The 23,098-nt window shown below is 39.3% G+C and overlaps 1 protein-coding gene across 2 annotated transcripts in view; it reads left to right on the top strand.

Moving 5' to 3' along the window:
- The first annotated feature begins 4,151 nt into the window (after positions 1–4,151).
- Positions 4,152–23,098, top strand: part of SBF2 (SET binding factor 2) — a 221,720-nt gene continuing 202,773 nt past the window's right edge. For both annotated transcript variants that reach the window (XM_032223265.1, XM_032223258.1), the window contains exon 1: positions 4,152–4,403. In XM_032223265.1, coding sequence (XP_032079156.1) covers positions 4,349–4,403 — 55 coding nt within the window. In that variant the 5' untranslated portion in view covers positions 4,152–4,348. The remainder of the gene's footprint in view (positions 4,404–23,098) is intronic.

Raw genomic sequence — 23,098 nt, 5'->3', positions numbered from 1 at the left:
GTGGTTTCACCCCAGGCGCCTGATGGACCCTATGGGATTTCAGACAGCGCTTGGAGAAATACCTGACACTATCGTCCACAATCCGGTGGAGTCCTTAGTCGCTGCCTGGAATACAGCGGCGGCAGGGGCTCTAAACCGGATTGCGCCTTTGCGACCTCTCCGAGGCAGCGGATCCAGGAGGGCTCCTTGGTTTACCGAGGAACTCTGGGAGATAAAGCCCCAAAAGAGACGCCTAGAGCGCCGCTGGAGGGCCAGTAAATCTGAGTCAGACCGAGCACTGATGAGAGCCTTTATCAGAGCCTATCTCGTGGCAATACGGGCGGCGAAATGTTCGCATTTTGCCGCCCTTATTGCATCCGCTGAATCACGCCCAGCCGCCTTGTTTAGAATAACCCGCTCTCTCTTGAAAGGGAGGGATGCGGATGACACTTTACAAGGTAGAGCTGAGGAATTTATTCAGTATTTAACGGATAAAATCGCTCGGATTCGGACAGAGCTGGACTCCAATTGCGCGGTACCAGCCGAGGTACCGGGGGAAGGTCTTGAGCATACTTTATGTATTGAGTTTCAACTTGCTTCTCCTGAGGAAGTGGACAAGGCCAGGGGAGCGATGAGTGCCTCCACTTGTATACTGGACCCGTGCCCCTCCTGGCTGGTCTCGACCAGCAGGGAGGTGACACGCGGCTGGATCCGGACGATAGTTAACACCTCTCTCCGGGAGGGAAGTTTCCCGCCCCTCCTAAAGAATGCGGTGGTGAGACCCCTCCTGAAGAAACCGTCCTTGGACCCAGCCATTTTGAGCAACTATCGTCCAGTCTCCAACCTTCCCTTTGTTGGGAAGGTTGTTGAGAAAATGGTGGCCTCTCAACTCCGATGGTCCTTGGATGAAACCGATTATCTAGATTCCTATCAGTCGGGTTTCAGGCCTGGTTACAGCACGGAAACTGCTTTGGTCGCGCTGATCGATGATCTCTGGCGAGCCAGGGATAGGGGTCACCCCTCTATCCTTGTGCTCCTTGACCTCTCAGCGGCCTTCGATACCATCGACCTTGGTATCCTTCTGCGAGGGTTGCGAGAGGTGGGAGTGGGAGGCACCGTTCTTCGGTGGTTCTCCTCCTACCTCTCGGACAGATCGCAGTCGGTGTTGGTCGGAGGGCAGAGGTCGACCCCAAGGCCCCTCAAGTATGGGGTGCCACAGGGTTCGGTCCTGTCCCCCCTCCTATTTAACATCTACATGAAGCCGCTGGGTGAGATCATACGCCGGCACGGGGTTAAGTACCACCAATACGCGGATGATACGCAGCTGTATCTGTCCGCCCCGTGCCAACTCAGCGAAACAGTAGAAGTGATGTGCCAGTGCCTGGAGGCTGTTAGGGTCTGGATGGGAGCAAACAAGTTGGCACTCAATCCAGACAAGACCGAGTGGCTTCTGATGTTCCCTCCCAAAGATTGGCCAATTACTCCATCTCTCAGGCTGGGGGGTGAAATTATACGCCCCTCAGAGAGGGTCCGCAATTTGGGAGTCCTCCTGGATCCCCAGCTGACTTTAGAACACCATTTGTCGGCTGTGACCAGGGGGACCTTTGCCCAGGTTCGCCTGGTGCACCAATTGCGACCCTACCTGGATCGGGAGGCCCTTCAGACAGTCACTTGTGACCTCAAGACTGGATTACTGTAACGCGCTCTACATGAGCTGCCCTTGAAGAGTGTTCGAAGACTTCAGTTAGTCCAGAATGCAGCCGCGCGAGTGATTGTGGGTGCACCCAGGTACACCCACGTTACACCTATCCTCCGCGAGCTGCACTGGCTACCCATTAGTCTCTGGATCCGCTTCAAGGTGCTGGTCGTTACCTATAAAGCCCTACACGGCATCGGACCTGGGTACCTGAGAGACCGCCTCCTGCTGATTACCTCCCTTAGACCAATCAGATCTCACAGGTTAGGTCTTCTCCGGATTCCATCCGCCAGCCAATGTCGGCTGGCGATTCCCCGGGGCAGAGACTTCTCTGTTGCAGCTCCAGCCCTCTGGAATGACCTCCCCGTGGAGATCCGGACCCTTACTACCCTCCCGGCCTTCCGCAAAGCCACCAAGTCCTGGCTGCTCCAGCAGGCCGGGGGGCTTGTGAAACATCCAGCCCCACAGAAACTGTGAATGTTGCGTTCTTTTTTAAAGTGTTGTCTTTGTCTAATTTATCCCCCTTCCCTTGTCTATTGTGAGCTGCCCGGAGTCCTTCGGGAGTGGGCGGCATACAAGACAAATAAATAAATAAATAAATAAATAAATAAATAAATGAATTTCTGAATGTATCACAACTTTTCCAATGAAAGCAGTACATTAGAAATTCTGTCATTGTTGAGGGCACTCTCGGATCTGGTAAGGAAATATTTCATAAAGGACAACCTAACGGATCACAGATCCTCTAGTAAGTTATGTACCCCATGCTATTATTTGTAAATACATTTAAAGCATTATTTATTAGCTCCAAGAACAGCTAGTTGTTGCCACTTTAGGTATGAAACATTAAGTATCAATCTGACATTAGTAACATTACTGCACCAATATTTAGAGAATAAATGACTGCCAAATTAGAAAAAATAACTGTTGCAATTTAGCATAAGTTTACTATAGCAAGTCTGCATTGAGGTTTAGCCCAAAATTATCCATGGGGTATCCATTCCCCTTCAGACCCTATTATTAAACTAGTTATAGTTTTTTCAAAGCACTGATTTGCACTGATTTATTTCTAAAGAATTTTTAAAAATTCTATAATTGTGGGTGAGACTAGCACTTAATACTGATAGTCCTCGACTTACAACAGCCCATTTAGTGACCGTTTGAAGTGACAACGGAATTGAAAAAAGCAACTGATGATCATTTTTCAGAGTTATGACATCCCCACAGTCACGCGATTTACATTTGGATGCTTGACAACTGGTTCACATTTATGACAATTGCAATGTCCCCGCGGTCATGTGACCACCCTTTGTGACCTCCTGACAAAGTCAACGGGAAAGCCAGATTCACTTAACAACTGTTACAAATTTAACAACTGGGGCGATTCACTTAACAATAGTGACAAGAAAAGTCATAAAATGGGGCAAAGCTCACTTAACAAATTTCTCACTTGGCAACATAAATTCTGGGCTCCATTGCAGTCGAGAACTCACTATACAAGATTGTTTTCGAATTGCCTTTGAACCCAGCAAATTAGTGCCCCCCATTTTTTTCCCAAGCCACACTTCCACAAAAACAGAAAACTCAGCAGCGACAGGAGGGGAATTTAGCATCCTTTTCAACAAGGGCATTTAGAACAGAATAGAACAGAGCTGGAAGGGACCTTGAAGATCTAGTCCAGCCCCCTGCTCAAGCAAGAGAACTTGCCCTGTCCAGTCTCCTCTTAAAAACCTCCAGGGATGAAGCACCCCAAATTTCTTTTTTTTAAAGTTTTTTTTATTTTAAAACAAACAAAAACATACATAAAAATATCATCAGTTACATATATTTAGCATGTCGTTTGGTCACAAACATTTGTGCATCACCGCTTTCAATTGCACATAGAATCAGTAGTTATCAGCCCAATACACGTTAGTACATTGATTATCATTGTAAATCCTATATTCAATTTACTCTTATAATTTCTTCCTTTTAAACAGCGCCCACGATTTCTGAAGGCAAGCAGTTTGCCCATCTCCAAGACGTGTCTTCTTACTCGGGAGTCAGTCTTTTACGGAAATCTGCCTGAAACCGATTTCCTGCAGAAAGCGGCTTCCAACGCTTCTCCTCGCCTACCAAAAGCGCGGCGGCTCCCGTTCAACTTCGGAAACAGGAAGAAAGCCTCTGATTGAAGAGGGCGGCTGAGCTTTATTTCTGGGAGCGCCTTCCGTTTTCGGGTCGCGTTTTCAGGCGAGCCCAGTGCAAAGCAATTATGTAACCCACGTCCACACAGGGATGTAACGGGGGAGCGAAGAGTAAAGAAACCGCCCTGTCGAAGCTGAGCTGGAGGCAACCCCGTCCAGCGGCGCTTGTAAGACCCGGAATTGCCACTGCCTCCTCCTCCGCCGCCGCCTCCCCCCTCCCCTCTTACTCTCACCGCGAGCCCGGCTCGAGCGAGGCCACTGGAGAACGGCTCTCCGAAAGGGAGGGGGGAAGAGAATGAGGACCGCGCAGGCGCACCAGGAGCCTGACTGTCCAACATGGCTGAGCTGCTGCTGCTGCCGCCGCCACCACCGCTGCCTCTTTTTGCAGGACAGGGGGAGTTGAAGGGAGGATGCTGAACTACTCCGGAGCAGCAGCGGGAGCGGTAGGTGGAGCGAGGCTAGCGAGGACGGAGCCGGCCTCTGCTCGGCTATGGCCCGCCTGGCAGATTATTTCATTGTGGTGGGCTACGACCACGAGAAGACAGGTAGGTGTGGCTATGAGTAGTACGCCGTTGTCTCTGCCTTGCATTTGAAGGGAGGGGGGCTTCCTTTTGGAAGGGGCCGGGCGTGGAGGGGGGGAAGGCAGCTGGTCATCGTGGGGAGGGGGAGGCGGCGACGAGGATCCCCTTTGGGACAGAAGGGGGGATATCATGGAGGAGTGGGTGGAGGAATGTCAGGAACAAGCGCTTGGGCTTCCTCTCCCGTGGTTGAGTGGCTTGGCAAGGAAGAGGAGTGTGCGTGTGTATGTGTGTCAGTCATCTTCCTTTACAAGACTTGCTGGGGATTTGACACGCAAGGGGATAGCAGCATCAGCAGCGGGGGGCTGGTTCTCCCTCTTTGAAAATTGGGCGTGGAGATGTAAAAGGGGCATTTCTCCCCCTCCCTTGAAAAGCCACCCCCGTGGTTTTTCTATGGGGATGGGGGACAGGTTGGCTTTCCAGCATGGCTAGAGAGGAATTTTATTGACCACCTGGCCAAGGAAAGTGAAAAGCAGCCAGTAGTAGCTTCTCCCTTATCTATTTAATGACATGCTGGCCTGGGTCTGTGTATTAGGTGAATTGCCAGATGGAGAAGGTGATCTTCCGTCTTCCCCAGCATTGGGAGAAAAATAAACATTAGAACGAATGTGCCCTCCTTGTCTGTGTTATCGTGAGTGTTAACATCCAGTAGTAATTAAGGTTTGTTTGGCCACGTGAGAGTTGGCTAAATTTAGTTGATTCAAAAGTACAGTAGAGGAAACTTGGGTAACTTGTTGAAACATGATCAATGCAGATATATAATCATGGTAAAAACCAGTTACTTGTAATTTGCAGGGAGAGTTTAAATCTGGAAAATAAATTTATAAATTTATATAAATACAATTATTCAGGTTCTGGGAATATTTTAATAAATGTAAGGCAGTTCTTAATAACATAATGAGAAGCGTATCAGTCTGCTTCAAAAAGAGCACAGATGTTAAAGGGGAAAAACAAGTTGTATAGTAGAAAGTTTACATTTTCTGTCATCTGAATAGAGTGCCATTTTTGAAGATATAATGAAGGATTATTATAATATTTTTCTTACAATTTTTCTTTTTGCTAAATAAAAAGCAAAGTAGTTTCATTTGTCTGAATGTTTCTACATAAGAGTGCAGGATCTGGCACTCTTCTATCTACTGTAGCACACCTATAGCACAGTATGCTTATAGAAATATGGGATAAACAATGTAAGTTTATTTGAGAGAAAATGATAATTTTACAGAGATATGATATGGAATGCTGAGCTAGTGTTATTTCCCTATCTTAAAAAAGTAATAAAAGTTTTAAGATTCATGTTCAAGGAATTGAAATACAAGTCAGGAAACAAATATTTAGGAATATTGCACGGTAGTAGCAACAATGCTATACAGCCGTGTTTCTTAAAGTGTGTTCCTAGAATTCTCATTTCCCCCACCCGCCTTCTCATGGGTCTTTGAAATCAAAATTATTTGCCAGCTTATGTTCAAAAATAATAAAACCTTAAACCCCTATCAAACAATCTGAGCACTGATAGTGGCAGTGAATGCATCAATTTCAATTGTTAATAAATGTTGATAAACATAACACATTCGGACAAAAAGCTCTTGGAGTCCTCCATAATTTTTCAAGTGGTAAGGGGTCCTGAGAGAAAAGTTGATGAAAGACTGATATATAGCAATGTTAGCTAACTCTAAGTAACTCTACTTCCACTGATTTATTAGTCGTTGCTCTTCCAGTGTTATATTCATAATATGGTGTTTCAGCTTTTAAAAATACTGCCTATATCACAATATATACACAGTGGGATATTGTAAATTTTATAGTTATGATTTAGTTGTTTATTATCTTTCTATTAAAGTCGCCTATGTGTGAATTAGATGGCCATATAAATTTGTTTAATAAATAAATAATGTGCGTGTTAGTTACACTAACTTTAGACCTGAAAATATTTAAGAAATTGTCCGGTTTCATGAAGCAGGATTTGAACAATTTTTAAAGGGTTCTAAGAAAGTTTTAAAATTGTATGTTCCTGAAAATACAGACTTAGTCTGGCAAAGTAGTCTCTTCTGTAAAGAACTACAACCAAAGCAGATTCTAAACTCTTTGATATAGTAAAATATCCTATCAAATGTATGTTATATTTGTATCAAATGAATCTTCAGATTATTACTTTAATTTTTTACAAATGTGCTGTTAAATTCCCCTTTGTATGCTTGTTTATTTTTAGAGTCAGTAATTAAAACTATTTCAGAGAGAACCTTCTGTAAAAGAATAAAGTGCACTGTCTATTCTAAATTCCTTTATCCCACATGCAGTCCCATGATGCATAGAGAATTGACCTTTCTTAATCAGATTTTTTTCCTAGTGAAACTCCAGCATTATGAAGTTGTTCTACAATCCATACACTCAAGAACAAACAGTAGTGTAGTATCTCATATTTAGATTTGCACGGATTTAGTTGTTGATATGCTTTGACTTAGGCCTAGTATGTTCTTAACTATAATCTGGAGCAATAGTTTTAAAAACTGAGAGTTGGGGATATTTTAAAATCTTTGATAGGCTCATTCTTTCAAGGGTTCCCTGATAGATTTCTCCCAAGTCAGGCTAAACCTTCTAATACCATCTAGTTTGTCCACCTTGGGAATTTTTAGCCTTTCCATCAAAGTCTTCTTCCTTGTGTTTATCTCTTGGGAAACAGAACAGAAGGTGCTTTGGATTTTCAGAGAATCAGACAGTTTAACACATCTTATGTCAAATCTGGCAATATTTGACATAATACAGACTGTAGAGATTCTCAACCATCCAAGTCATGGTTGTCTAAAAGATGCTTTTCCAAAAGGCACCTGTACTTTCTTGGTGAAGAAAGTTGCCTTTTGGAAAAGCACCTTTGGGATAATTGTGTAATCTTACATGTATCTAATATTTTAATGAGATTCTTGTCTAAACCAACTCTTGAGATGTAGAAAAAAGCCTATTGGGAAAAGGTAAATTCAGGTCAACAAGGGAAGGCAAGCTGCATCCATTCTGTACTATAAGCTGTGCTACTCTGACTTGATTACAGTCTACTGCAATGTGGGAAAGTGTTATTTAAATTGTCCCAAAGGTGATTTTTCAAGAGGCACCTGGACTTTCTTGTTTTTCTATGAAAATGTTTTGCTTCTCATTCAAGAAGTTTCTTCAGCTCTGATTAGATGGTGGGGAATGGAAGGATTTATATTCCTTGCAGGCAGCTGACCATTTGCATCCTTTTAGAGAAGGGGTGTCAAACTGGTGGCCCATGGGCCGGAAGCGTCACATGCAGGCCAAGCCCACCCCAGCTCTGTAAAGGCAAAAAACATCATCACGTCATGATACGTCATGTTATGCAATTGAGTTTGACACCCATGACACCAATGACTCTCCACTTGGAGGTTTATCTGTGTCCTCAGGACCATCTGATTAGTGCAAATGGGTGTGGAGTCTTCTTGGAACTGGTGAAATGACTGTGTTGTAGATGTATCCTTCAACCTCTGTTGAGAGAGGACTGTTCAGTTTTGACATTGATGGCCTCTTTGACCCCTCTTTCAAACCAGCAGTCCTCTCTGTCCAAAATGTGGACTTTGCTATCTTCAAAAGAGTGACCTTTGACTTTTAAGATGGACTGCTGAATCTTTTCCTGATGGATTTGTTCTATGTTGTGCCATGCATTTATGGTGGTTGTTTTGTTTCCCCAATTTACAGATCTGCACATGTACTGCATATACCATGTTGTTCAGTTTGTGTCTGGATGTTTTATTCTTGGGGTGGACAAGCTCCTGCCTTAGTGTATTCTTGAATTTAAAGTGTGCACGTATGTTGCGTTGGCTGAATATTCTCCTGACCTTTTCAGATATTCCTGCAATGTATGGAATTACAACTTTGCTTCATTTATTGTTATTGTTGAATGTACATGTATACATTCTGCTTGAGATTTGCTTTTTGTTTGAAAACTCTTCAGTTGGACAGTTTTTAAAACTAGTTTTCATTTTCAGGAATCCCTCTTTTTGTTGTTCCATATGCTGGTAGATGATCCTAATAAATATTTGATTTGATCTGTTATTCTCCATTGAAACATTTGCCTGATGCTAACATGACTGTTCCTCATTGTCATGTACTTTAATATTTCAGTGTTCCTTTTAGCTCACTTTTGTCTAAGTTGACCAGGAGTAGCTCTTGGGTGACTGCTGATATGTCATAAGCTATAGTTCATTGGCTTTGTTTTGATGAATATGACGTACAATACGTTAAACCGGGAATCATGTTTTTACAGAACACAGTGGATGAGTTCATGCTCTATACAAACTGAAGTTAAATTGTTCTGAATTCATGTGATGTGTAAATCCAATGCTGTGGTTTCTTTAGAAATCTTTTCCAGAGTTTTCAGGGACTGAAACTATTCACATTCTGCTTAGTTGTTTTGTCCAGATTTTGGCATGGAGAGATTTTTCCTATTACATGCAGCATGTCCTTCAACATGTAACTAGGGTATGTCCTTTCATTGTGCATTGACTCTTTAGAAGGCAAGCATGCAGGTTTTTGAAATTAATTGAATTTGGAAAATAGATTTCTATAATATTTTAGTGTCTAAATAATGAGATTGTGCTAGATGGTAGCAGCTGGGTTAACTTGTGTAGTAGGTTCAAAAACTGAACATGGTTGGGTCTGATTAATACTTGGATGGCAAAATGCACCCATGGAATTTCAGTGCTGTAACCTTGAACTGGGAAGATAAAATATATCCTAAACCGAAATGCCGAAATGGCAAATATATTTCTGTATTTTTGTTATGAAAATTGCATGGCTGGTCCTTTTGTTGTCAAGATTTGAAGCAAATGACAACCTGTATCTTGTTTGAAACTGTGTGAGAGTATTTTACCAACTTTGCTTTTCAACTCTCTATAATGTAACTTCCATGTAGTCATATTTACTCTATATCAGCATATAAATTATCCTGATTTTCCTGGCAAATTTCAGGGCTTGAATTTTTCCTGTGTCTTGGGCTGCAGATACCCATTGACAGTGTTATTTGCAAACCTGAAAACCTGTAGAGCTATGATGCAAAAGGTTTTATATATTACCTGACAAAACCATATAAATACATGTGACCAAGGGCATGAATTGTGTGTGCACCTGAATACTAAAAATATATTTTCTTGTGAAGAAAGGAAAAAAGCTATGTTTTATTTATGGAGACATAGAAGCTCTGTACACAGTAATTGGCCAGTTTTGAAACAAAGCAAATTCTGACTGGCTGGCTGGCCATTGTCTATGATTGCCTGGACTGTGCAGTGATTGGCTGAAGATGCTATCTTCTATGTTATGTTTATTTCAGAGTCTTTAAATTCTTAAACTTATGATTAATTTATTTTTGTTTAGGACTGAAGGCAAGCTGTTTTTTCACTTTCCAAAGGTCTGTTTTCAAACTTTCCAAAAGTCTCCAATAGTTTAGTAATACTTAATGAGCAATTTCTGAAAGTAATTAGTAAGGTTTGTGAATTTAAAAGTCTTTACTGATGTTCTTAGCAAGATGGCTAATCCCTTTGTCTCCAGGTACTCAGACCCACAAGAAACCACTCTACTGCGGTCTCCATATGAGGAGCAGCAGTCTAGAGCAGTGTTTCTCAACCTTGGCAACTTTAAGTCCTGCGGACTTCAACTCCCAGAATCCCCCAGCCAGCTGGTCTAGAGAATATGTGGGCAACCTCCTGTCCTTTCCTTATCCAGATAAATGTCTTTGTCACTGTCATTGGCACCACTTTTGCAGAGTTCTCTTCAGTTTGCCATACCTCCCTTGAAAGTTTGTATAAAGTGTGATTTAATATATTAAATAATTTTGGTAAGATGCAGATACAGAAAAATCTAATTGAAGAGTAACATTTTTGTGGCCATATCTTTTAAAATGTATCAATAACATCAATAATTCCCATGTAATGTTGTTTGCTAGAATATTTCTAGGACTTGAGGGAAATAAATAGCTGTTTACAGAAGATAAGGAGAAATATAAATATCCCACTGTTTCCCTTTTGATTTCTATTTATTAGCATGAACAGGTTTTAGTTGATCTTGCATTTATAGGGAACATATGACCTCTGAGATTCTTTCCAACTCTGATTCTATGAAATTTTGATCATAGTTGTCAGATCCAGCTGCTCAGAAATATTATTACAGCAACTTTCTCAGGGACATATACAACCAAGCTGAAAACTATGGTAAGTGTTATTGCAGGCAGCTTTAATGACCAAGAAAAATATTGATCAATTCTGACAGTGTTGAACTGTCATTAAAGAAACAGATTCATATCCACCTGCCATATTTCCTATGTTTGTAACTCCATCAAATCCAATTTCTTTCACTTTAGATTTCTTGCTCCTTCCCTCGAGGCTATAGAATATCTGCATTCTCCACATTCCTTCAGTGGAAATAGACAATGCATTGGTCTTAGGCTGAGGAACTTCTCTTTTCCTAAACTTCCAAGAGTATTCATGTTTAGTTATTTGTTCACCTTAGTAAATATCTTGGACTTCCATAGGTACAGTTGTTTAAAACTAAAAATGTTTAAAAGGTATGGTGCTAGGACATCTACCCCAAAGCTGCTTTTTTTAGTGATAAATGCTTTTGGATTGGTTGAAGAGCAAAAAGGAGCAATGTAAGCTAAATCATGTAATTTCTTCAATAGATATGCTGCATACACATAGCATTAAGCTATAAAAGAAAAACCGTTTAAAAGTTGTAATAAGCAGATATCAGCAGGCAGTCACATTGTGTCTGTATTCCATTGCTTGAAACTCCTGAAAAAGTGTATATTTGATTTCCTACTTAAATGCAAGACTTTTATAGAATGTCAGAATCAATTAAGCATAAATAACCTTTGTAACTCTTTCCTTATATTATTTCCATGGGAGGCAAGCAAAATGTGTTCCTCCCAACAGGAAATATTTGACACGGCTAGTTTGGTTTTAAAATTAATGCCCAGAAGGGACACACATTTTTGTCAGCAAAACATCCGGAAACCCATTTAACTTCCCAATTTGTGAAGACAGTGAGACTGTTCAATATAAGGGAAAGTACTGAAGTTTATCTTGAGCCAAAATGTTGATAAAGAGAATAGTTGTTCAGTATAACGAAACAATGTTGCTACAGTTGTGCTTAGCATCTGCAGCTTCGTTTATTGATAGAGACCAATAAGAATCTTGTTTTTGAATGTCATGTGGTGTTTGAGTAAATCTATTAATTTTTATCAGAATCTCTTTAGGAATATTTTAAAAATTGTTAATACTGAAATCAAAATTCTGTCAGGAAACATGGCAATCTGAAGTTGAGTAAACATTCATTCCCTGCCTCAACATAGGTTGTGTGTTGTTTGTGTGTGTGCATGTGTGTATGTGTATACAGTAAGTTCAGGGGCATAACACAGTAGAAAGTCTTCCACATGATCTGGATGGGTTTTGTACCTTTTGTATCTTTTGATGCAAATAGATGATACAAGATAGTCGTCAACTTACAGCCATTTGTTCAGAGACCATTCAAAATTATAATGGTGCTGAATGAAGGGATTTACGACCAGTTATGACCACTGCAGTGCTACTATGGTCACATGAACAATATTCAAGTGCTGGACAATCTGCTCACCCTTATGATCAACTGCAGGGATACTGTTGCTACCCTACCTGTGTATCTTCTCCTGCCCTGCTGAGTCCCTTAGACCTACCTCCCACACACCTTGGCTCTGCTTCCTGTACCACTGGGTCCTTCACCTTTGGACTTCCACTGCCCCCCATCATGCTCAGTCCACTTACTTTTTCTGAAGATTGCCTTTGAGAAAGAAAACTGGTGGATCTGCCACGTGGCCTTCCTATACAGAAGCCATATGATCCTGTCCCAGAAACTGGTGCCATTTTGGAACTAGTCTCAGTTTTTGAATCATGAGAATTACCACTACTCCCAAAATGTTGCTGGCCTTTAGGAAGGCCACACAATGGATAGGCCAGTTCTCTTTCCCTAGGTAATCTTTTGAAAAACTAAGTGGACTAAGTTGTGGGGAGTGGGAGGCAGGAGGCTGAAAAGTGTGAGACCTAGTGGGCAGGAAGATCTGTAAGAAGTGACTCAAGGGGTGCGGGAAGCCCAGGGCAGACCACATGTGAGCTGGGCTGGTGCTGCTATGAATTGTGCAGTCACTTAACAACCTCAAACAGGCAGCAAGGATTGTGATAGTTAAGCGAGGAGATTATGCGGGTACCTCACTCATGAACATAATTCTTGGCTCAGTTGTGGTTGTAAGTTGAGGACTACCTTTATTTCTCTCTTTCAGAAATGTAAAAACTGTAATTTTTCAGTTACTTACTGTATACTGATATAGATCTAAGGATGTATCTTTGATACAGTATCTGAACACAACTGCCTTAAGCTATGTCTTTATTGAGGAAATTTATTTTCTACCCATTCAAACTGAATCTATAATCTACATGATCTTATTTTACAACTAGAATATTGCAACACTTAAGATTGTTGCAATTTCAGCAAAATTGAAACTGCAAACCATGACAAAGTAAATGTATTTTTATTAGAATGGCGTATAAGTGTGACATCTGTTTCATAATAGAATGAATTCTACATCACATGAGAATTTCCTCTATTAAGTATATATGACAAATGCTTTTGTTTAAACTGTTAACATTGAAGTTGCTTGTCATCTTTTGCTCTTCGTACATCTTGAAAGAAAAAAATGATGGATATTGGATAAGATGGAACATTGGAAGTTATGCTCGTTCAATAAAATATGACATTCCCACACCTCAAATTTTATTGTATAAGAATACCACAGATTCTTTCTATATTCTTGAAATTTAGGGAGATTTGCAGTAGTTTATAGTTCTTGGACAACTTTGTTAATTTCCTGCATAGATCCTTTTTGTAAGGAAAAGCGTTTTCTTTGTGTTACTAATCTTTTTCTCATTCCTATTCAGTATTTGAAGGGTTTATGGGTGGGGGTGGGGGATTGGTTTGGTAAAATCTCAAAGATTGGAATTTGAATATTTTATGCAAAATGAGCAAAAGGTTTCATGATGGAATATTACATGAAACAATTACATTATTAAGCAACAGTTGGGAGAGCAAAAGAGCTTTTTATGCTATGAGGATTAAATTTTTCAGTTTATTCAATGAAGAATATTTATCTTTATAAAAAGACTTATTTTTTGTATTTTAAATGTTTATAATACTACAGAGTTCATATTGCTTACAAATATTATATTTTTATAAATATAATCTTACATAGGCATTCTGAATATGTTTAAACATTCCCCCAATATAAACATAGGCAATATTTAAGGAATATTATGGTTGTAAACTGGAAACAATAGTTTACCATATGTGCTTTAAATGCTTATAAAATCATCAGTAACTATTTTTTATGCTTGTTCCTCTATTTCTTTTTAATCTGTAGTTTTCATTGATATAAGATTTCTAAATTTATTGCATAATAAGGATATAGTTTAGAAATAATATAGAAACTCTATTGTATGGCTTTATTGAATTGACTATCTGCCAACTCAAAGGATATTTAATTTTTCATCATCAGAACTAAGTTGGTTCAAATTAATAATGTTTAGGTGCTCCCTCCAAATAAACTTGCCTGCTATTTTAAAACGTGGGTTATTCCATACTTCCATAAGTTCTTTATAAGTATTAAAAATCAAAATGTTATATATAGCTCAATATATTCCATATGTTAAGTACTAGTACTGAAACTAATCCTTGAATGTAGAATGTCTTCCACAATTTCAAAAGGATCAGATAACAAGTTTCAAGTTCAGCCCCAAGACAGCTGAATTCTGAAGTTCCTTATTCCAACTAGTATCTAAAACTGAGATAAGTAGCATTATAATCCTAAAACTATAAAAACATTGTACCTGATTTTTAGAATTATTAATCTGCATATTGAATTTATCCAGCTAGGATAAATTCACTAATGATATTTTAAATTCACTAAAGTAGTACAGCATAAAAAAAAAACTTTTAAAAATATTACTCAATTTTAGAGTTAATCACAGAAATTTAGACTATGTGTTTAGGTCTTCTTTCATTTGTTTCAAAGTAGGGGAAAAACTACCTGAGAGAATTTTATTTAGAATATAGATTTCTAAGATACATTATATTCTAGATCTGGTATTCACTTTGCAGCATTTTTGTCATGATCTTGTTCTAGGAGACTTACCCTCAATTGTCATCTACAGATCATGTCCTTGATTGCAGGGAAAGAGGGTCTATTAAGATGGTCAGTCCCAGATGTCTGATCAATCCAGGAGGTTTCACTTTGCGGAGTTTCCTAGTGATCTGGAAATCGCTTCTATTTAAGTGCCTTGTTGACCACTGGATAATAGAGGCAAAAAGAGTGTTTGGCAAGATCAGTCCAAGAAGCTTTTCCTCACTTGCCAAACCCTCCTGCACAGGTTAATTTATTGAGAAGCTGTGTGAAAAGGAGTAAAGAAATGCATGCAGTGACACTAGTGTAAAACAAGAAATGAATGCAGCCAGAGGTAAGAGTTCAGGTTTAAGTATATATCAATAAGAGTGATAAAGTATAATTATTTTTCCATCCTTGTTGTGTCCATGGAATGCCAACCAAGGGAAAGGTGGGCCAGAAGATCCATTCATTATAAGTTGTAATTGTTTGACCAAACATTTTGTTGATAAAAGTGTGCATATCTGCTCCAGGTTAGAAGTTTGATGGGCACAATCTATTGAGCTGACAGAAGTGACCTACTCTAGCTTTATCTGTATCCTAAGGGAGTAGAGTCCTCTGCAACTTTAGTTCTGCCACTTGTGAGCTGGACCCTTGCCCACCTGGCTAATTCAAGTAGGGAGGAGACTGAGATTAGAATATAAACTATAGTCAATGCCTTTTTGAGAGAGAGAAGGGGAGTTTTCACAATTTTGAACAGCTGCTACCCTATCCCTAACATTTTTGGAAGAAGGTTTATTGAGAAGATAGTGGGACTACAGTTGCAGAGAGCTCTAGACAATGGATTATTAACCATGGCAATCTGAGTTCAGACCTGATTATGGGACACTGATTGATTCCAATACTGTGCCAATGTGTGCCATCTTTTTTTTCTTGGATTATGCTCATAGAGCACATTCATAATCTGAGGATGTCATTGGACTTGTGATTCTTGCTTGTAAGAACAGGGAGACTATGGTCATCAAGTTCTGCTTAGTGCAGTAAGACAAGTTAAAAAATTTGAGACAGATACAAGCAGTAAGAGAAGCACACCACTTTTCTTGAAATTGGTTCCAGTCATTCAACCAGAATCTACCTACCTGAAATTTCATCCTGCTCTCTGGGCTGATAAGAGAACAAGTCTTTATCTCCTATGTAATATTTTTTCAGGTATGTACTGTATATTATCCCTGTTTTCTCTAATCAAGGCTAAATATTCCCAGGATATTTTTTTTTTGCTTGTTCTCTTCTTTGGATTTCATTTCAAGTCCCAATTATCCTGTTGTTATCTGTCACCAAAGGAACACATTGCTTATTGTAGGTCAAGTCAATGCAGAACAAAATGAAGATATTACTTCCTATTATTTGAAAATTATTATATTTATGACATAGCTTAAAATTGCATTAGCCCTTTAAAAACTTTTGCAGCCATATTATAAATTAAAGAGTAAGAAAGATGATCTTGATGGAAATATACAAGAACCTCGCTGAAGAGACTGAAACATTAAACCCTGGGAAACAAGTTTAATATTCTAAAGTGGCTCAGACAAGATGCCTTTCTGATTAACTGGGGAATAAAAAGGGATGAGGGTGTATAGTACAGTTGGGCTTGCTAGATTTTGATATTGTACAAAATGGTATCAATGTTAATGAAGTTTTCCTGTTGTGTTGATTTCCTGGTCCGATCTAGTAAGGCTGATAGTTATAAATAAAGTAGCATTCTCTGCAGCTGATTAGTAACAAAGCAGTTACTATTTTAGAATCTGAATTAATGATGTAAGGTTGTAGCTTAAGAATTAGTTATAGAATTAAAAATCTTTTAACACTGATGTTATATAAACTTCATAAAAAGATAATGGCAATTTACATATTTAAATACTTCATTATGGTTCTCTAATATTGGGGCCAACAAATCTATAAATATAGATTTATACCATTTAAGAGGAAAACTTTTGGGCCAGGGACTTTTCCATTTTTATGAGTTTGATTGTCTGTAATATCTTGTGAAGTTTCAAAGATGCTTTCAAAATGCTTACGCAATCTTGTGATAAGAATTGAATATCAAACTCACTCAAAACTACCCATTTGCTATTGATTTACCATATTATCAAATTTATAAAATTGCTTATCGAATTGGAAAAAAATAATAGGTTCATTATTTTTGAGTCTCAACTCACTTGTTTTAAACAATGTGCTAATAATTTACTGGCTTTTTCATCTGAGTCCCAATATTTTCACTTTAATCTCCTCCCAAACAATTCAACTTGGTTAGCATAAAAGTAACTTATCTGAACCTTGGTTACATGAATTCCTCATAAATTTGCACCAAGGGATTCCTTGTATCAGTCACTAACCATTATTTAACTAGATTCCACTTTGCAATCTCTGAAGGAAAAATCATTTTTTATATCCTGGAAGTGGCTACTATCAGGTTTATGCAAACTGATTGAGATAAGTAGCAGTTTTAAAAATTCTTTTCATTTGCATGCATGTATGTATAAATCTTTATTATGGTCAAAGACCATGCAATACACATTACTTTTTACAATACGTTAAAAAGTACTGACATTAAAATATAATTAAAAAGTATTGACGTTAAAAGTGGATAATAACATACATGTTCTCAAATTGTTCAGGTCACTCCCTGGTTTACCTGGGTGCAAAGCCGATAAGTATGGGAGTAAATACAATGATCCATAAATTGTTAGAGATATGTCCAAATAATTGGTACAAGATGCTAACTATACTTCTGTAACCAATTTTGTTCTTGTGGACATTGCAGCAACACAGAACTTTGCCACTGCATACGTGGTAGCTGGGTTTGTGTCCTGGAGGAGAAAGTCTAGAAAAATATTGTCTGCCCTCCCTGGCAATCCCTCTAATAAGGGGAGAATATGTGCAGACCTACAAACTCTGTATAGCTCATAGTGAAATAGAACATGTGAGATATTTTCCACTTCTCCTTTATCACATATACAAACCCATTCTTCTATTGGTGTTCTCTTATACCTGCCCTGGAGGAGTGCTGAAGGAAGAATGTTAAATCTGCCTTTAAAGAGAGCTAGTCTTTGTTTTGGGAAGATCAGGTCATTTAGATATCTTGCCGATCCCCACACGCCCTGTTTGATTCTGTCCCTACTGTGCAGAGGCAACCTATTTAGTTGTTCTTGGAACTCCATGTCCTTCATTCTATTGATTACTACTTGCTTTGCTTGATCAAAGCCTAGAGACATTAAGAATACTTAACTGGGCAAGAATTCTTAAATTCATTGCACTTGCATGCATATGTTTATGAAAATAAGAAAGTTATTGGTATGACAGTTTATCTAACCAGCAGTAAAGAATGGAATAGAATAGAATGGAACGGAATAGAATAGAATAGAATTCTTTATTGGCCAAGTGTAATTGGACACACAAGGAATTTGTCTTTGGTGCATATGCTCTCAGTGTACATAAAAAGACAATATATATTTATCAAGAATCATAAAGTCACTCATGCCCTCGTGACCTCAAGACTGGACTACTGTAACGCGCTCTACATGGGGCTGCCCTTGAAGAGTGTTCGAAGACTTCAGCTAGTCCAGAATGCAGCCGCGCGAGCGATTGTGGGTGCACCTAGGTACACCCATGTCACACCTATCCTCCGCGAGCTGCACTGGCTTCCCATTGGTCTCCGGACATGCTTTAAGGTGCTAGTCGTTACTTTTAAAGCCCTACATGGTATCGGACCTAATTACCTGAGAGACCGCCTCCTGCCAGTCACCTCCCAAAGACCTATTAGATCCCACAGACTAGGCCTCCTCCGGATTCCATCTGCCGGCCAATGTTGATTGGCGACTCCCCGGGGGAGGGCCTTCTCGGTGGCTGCTCCGGCCCTATGGAACGATCTCCCCGTTGAGATCCAGACCCTTACTATCCCTCCAGCCTTCCGCAAAGCAATTAAGACCTGGCTGTTCCGGCAGGCCTGGGGCTGTTGAATTATCCAGCCCCATCCGATATTATGTCTGTTACTGAATTTTTAATTGTTGTTTTTATTTTTGTACCCCCCCCTTCCCTTCTTATTGTTAGCCGCCCTGAGTCTTCCAGGAGTAGGGCGGCATACAAGCTAAATAAACTGAACTGAACTGAACTAAAGCACAGCACTTAATGATAGTCATAGGGTAGAAATAAGCAATCAGGAAACAATCGATAGCAATATAAATTGTAAGGATATAAGCAACAAAGTTACAGTCATGCAGTCATAAGTGGGAGGAGATGGGTGATCGGAACTATGAGAAGACTAATAGTAATAGTAATAGTAATGCAGCCTTAGTGAATAGTTTGACAGTGGTAAGGAAATTATTCATTTAACAGAGTGATGGAGTTTGGGGAAAAACTGTTCTTGTGTCTAGTTGTCTTGGTGTGCAGTGCTCTAAAGCATCATTTTGAGGGTCGGAGTTGAAACAATTTCTGTCCAGGATGCGAGGGGTCTGTAAATATTTTCACAGCCCTCTTTTTGACTCGTGCAATATACAGGTCCTCATTGGAAAACAGGTTGGCAGTAATTGTTTTTTTCCTGCAGTTCTAATTATCCTCTGAAGTCTGTGTCTGTCTTGTTGGGTTGCAGAACCAAACCAGACAGTTATAGAAGTGCAGATGACAGACTCAATAATTGCTCTGTGGAACTGTATATCAGCAGTTCCTTGGGCAGTTTGAGTTTGAGTTTGAGTTTCAGTTTTGGTTTATTTGTATGCCGCCCTTCTCCAGGGGGGACTCAGGGCGGCGAACAACTCAAAGGGGAAAGGGAACATAAACAACAGTACACATAATTAAAATACACGAAAATCACACAGCCATACCAGCCGAGAGGGGAGGGGAACTCATCAACCCCAGGCCTGCCGGCACAGCCAGGTTTTGACGGCTTTCTGGAAGGCCTGGAGAGAGGTGAGGGTCCAGATCTCCACGGGGAGTTCATTCCAAAGGGCCGGAGCTGCTACAGAGAAGGCCCTCCCCCGGGTATAGCCAGATGGCATTGGCTGGCAGACGGAACCCGGAGGAGGCCGACCCTGTGTGATCTGACGGGTCTTTGGGAGGTAATTGGCAGCAGGCAGTCTCTCAAGTACCCAGGTCCAATACCATGAAGGGCTTCCTAGTTGGCACAGAAAGAACATTCTTTGTTGTGCTTTTTTGATACATTTTTGATATTAGGTGTCCATTTTAGGTCTTGAAATATGATAGAACCTAGAAATTTGAAGGTCTCTACTGTTGATACTGTGTTGTCTAGTATTCTAAGAGGTGATTGTATCATAGGGGTTCTCCTAAAGTCTATCACCATTTCTATGGTTTTGAGTGTGGTCAGTTCCAGTCTGTGTTCCAGTTGCACCATGAGGGTAGTGTATGCGGTTTCATCTTTGTCTCGAATGAGACCAATCACTGTTGTATCATCTGCAAACTTCAGTAGTTTAACAGATGATGAATGACTTTGAGGCACACAAACACTGAAAAATACATACCACATTTTTCAGAGTATAAGACACACCTTTTCCCCCCAAAAAAGAGGGTGAAAATCTGGGTGCGTCTTATACACTGAATAAAGCATTTTTGTCCTACTGAAACCCTGCCTCCATTGTAAAAATGGATGTGCAAAGGGTTTGGAAGGCTTGCAAAGTGCTTCTGGGGGCTGGGGAGGGCAAAAATGAGCAAAAACTGGGCCATTTTTGCTCATTTTCGCTCCCCCAGCCACCAGGATCACTTTGCAAGTCTCCCAAAGCTTTGCATGCCCTTTTTTGGGTTAAAAAATGGCCCATTTTTGCTCCCCAAGCCCCAGGAGCACTCTACAAGCCTCTGCATGCCTCCCTTTTTTTGAAAAAAATGGGCCATTTTTGTGAAAAACGGGCCATTTTTTTGCTCCCACCAGCCCCCAGTAGCACTCTACAAGTCTCCCAAAACTTTGCATGCCCTTTTTTGGGTAAAATATGGCTAATTTTTGCTCATTTTTGCCCCCCAAGTCCCAGGAGCACTCTATAAGCCTCCCAGAGCTCTGCATCCCCCCCTTTTTGTTTTGCAAAAAGCAAGGCATGCAGAGAATTTGGGAGGCATGCAGAGTGCAAAAACTTTTTTTTTAAAATTACCTCTTCAAAATCATGGTGTGTCTTGTATTCTGATGCGTCTTATAGTCCGAAAACTACGGTAATACATATTAATAATATAAACACATCCAAAGTCTGAATTTACTTTAGAAAAAAGCTTGATTTCTTAGGGATTTGCTTCTAAGTGCAAATGAAATTGCAGCCATTACCCTAAATTCCAAATGATTACTGTCTCCTTTATTGGTAAATAATTATTCAGTAGTCTAGTTCTGAATTAAGTATGACTTAAGTTTTTAAATTTCACTCACATGTCAATGCTTTGTTCAACAATAATAACAACCCCTTGCATTATTGAATATTATGCCATATCTTTTTCCACAAGTGACATTATTGGTTGAACATAGAAATTGTCCATAAACATTGTATAATCACAATGGACCAAATATTTACCTAACTGATAGCATTATCTTTGTGAGAAATTTGTTTCTTTTTGAGAGGAGAAAGGAAGGAAAATGTTGGCTATGATAAAAACAATATTCAAAGTAATTCGTTGTCCAGGTGCATTTCTGCAACTGTAGAGTTGAAACAAATAATAATGCGTTGTATAATAAAAATATTGCTGAAGTCTATTATCTTGATGTTGCAGGAAGTACAAGGGTGGATATTTCAAAGAGTTACCAGTCTGTAGGATTTTAATGGTATTTATACACCTGTTCAGTTTTGGGATGATAGGAAGCTTTCTTTTTCACATGCCTTCTGTAAATCCTTTTAATTGTTTGAGTAATATAGTCCAAAAATATTAAAATAATTTACTATTAGAAATAACTGATCCCCTGATAAGATCATTTAATTTTAAAGAAATAATGTGCCCTAGGGCTAGTTCGAATGGGCCTTGAATGGAAGGCTTTCTATTTCTCATGGGAAATGAAAGGAAGGTAGATTTATAGATCAAATCCATGTTTCTTAAATGTATCTTCTTAAAAACATTACAATAAGGCGTGAAGGAGAGAGGGTTTCTTTATGTGTAATTTTTATGTAACAATTTTCCTGCCTTCATATACTATTAATATTTTATAATAATATTTTTCATATTTTTAATAGAAAATGTGTTCTTCATATATCAGATCATTAGTAAGGTTCTACATTCTGCATTTGGGAGTGTGATCATTATTGTTCTACTACTGCAATACAATGAAAAACTGAGGACCTCTTGCAGTGAACCTTAAGATACAAACTTTATGCAAGTTGAAGAAACAAAATTGTACCACAGAGCATCATAAGAGTTTAAAATTCAACCTTAAAATTCAAACTGTATGCAAGCTGTCATAATCTAAACTCTAAAAGGCAAGGGCGGAGCCAAAAATATTATATAAATTAATTAAATTAACTACAGGTAGTTTTTTACTTACAACTTTCTGTTGCTAAATGAGGCAGTTAAGTGAGTTGTGCTTCATTTTATGACATTTTTTGCCATAGTTGTTAAGCAAATCACTACAGTTGTTAAGTGGATCATGCGATCATTAAGAGAATCTGGTTTCTGCCATTCACTTTTCTTGTTGGAAGCTGATTGGGAAGATTGCAAATGCTAATCCACACCCTCCAGATGAGATTGAAATTCAGCATTTATCATTCAACATCATTAAAACTATTTTGGCCAGGTCTAATGAAAGTTAAAGTTCAACAATATCTAAGACACTATATATTGTGCATCTCTTTAACTTGAATAGCAACACAAGCCTTTGACGTGGGAAAAAGACCACTGTGTGTGCTATATCAACTTCTCTTTTTAGCCCAAAAGATGGTTTGTGATGAAAAGTCTTCTCTAATGTATAGCAAAATAAACTAACTTTTCTTAATATCTGTGGAAATTTTCGGTCATCCAGGTTATGGTTTCCCCAAAAGTACTTTTTCAAGAGGCAACTGGACCTTTTTTTTCCCGCTTCTCATCCAAAAAGCTTCTTCAGCACTCTCTTCATTCTCTTCATGAAGGATTTATCTTCCTTGCAGGCAGCTGGTCATTTACATTTTTTTAGAGAGTTGACAAACTTGGAAGTTTGTCTGTGTCCTCCGGATCACATGAGTACTAAAATAGGTGTGGAGTATTCAAGGAATTGCTGAAAGATCTGTTGTGGAGCTGTGCTTTCTGTAGGATGTTTTAAGAAATTCATGTTTATCACAAAAAGCTCTTGTCTATAATGTGTGCTAAGTGTTTATATATTCTTTTTATTTTTTCCAATACTTCAGTAAAACTCTTTCTTTCAGGCAACCTTATAAGGTGGTGCATTTCCATGACTCTTAAATATTGTGACTGTCTTCTTAGATGTTTCTGTGGCCTGTTTTGTTAGTGGTTAAAAACATAAGTGCTCCAAAACTGGAAC

Source organism: Thamnophis elegans, chromosome 1 (genome assembly GCF_009769535.1).
Source record: "Thamnophis elegans isolate rThaEle1 chromosome 1, rThaEle1.pri, whole genome shotgun sequence".
Taxonomy (NCBI): domain Eukaryota; kingdom Metazoa; phylum Chordata; class Lepidosauria; order Squamata; family Colubridae; genus Thamnophis; species Thamnophis elegans.
Note: the sequence above shows the minus strand (reverse complement) of the source record. Positions and strands in the feature narration are given on the sequence as shown.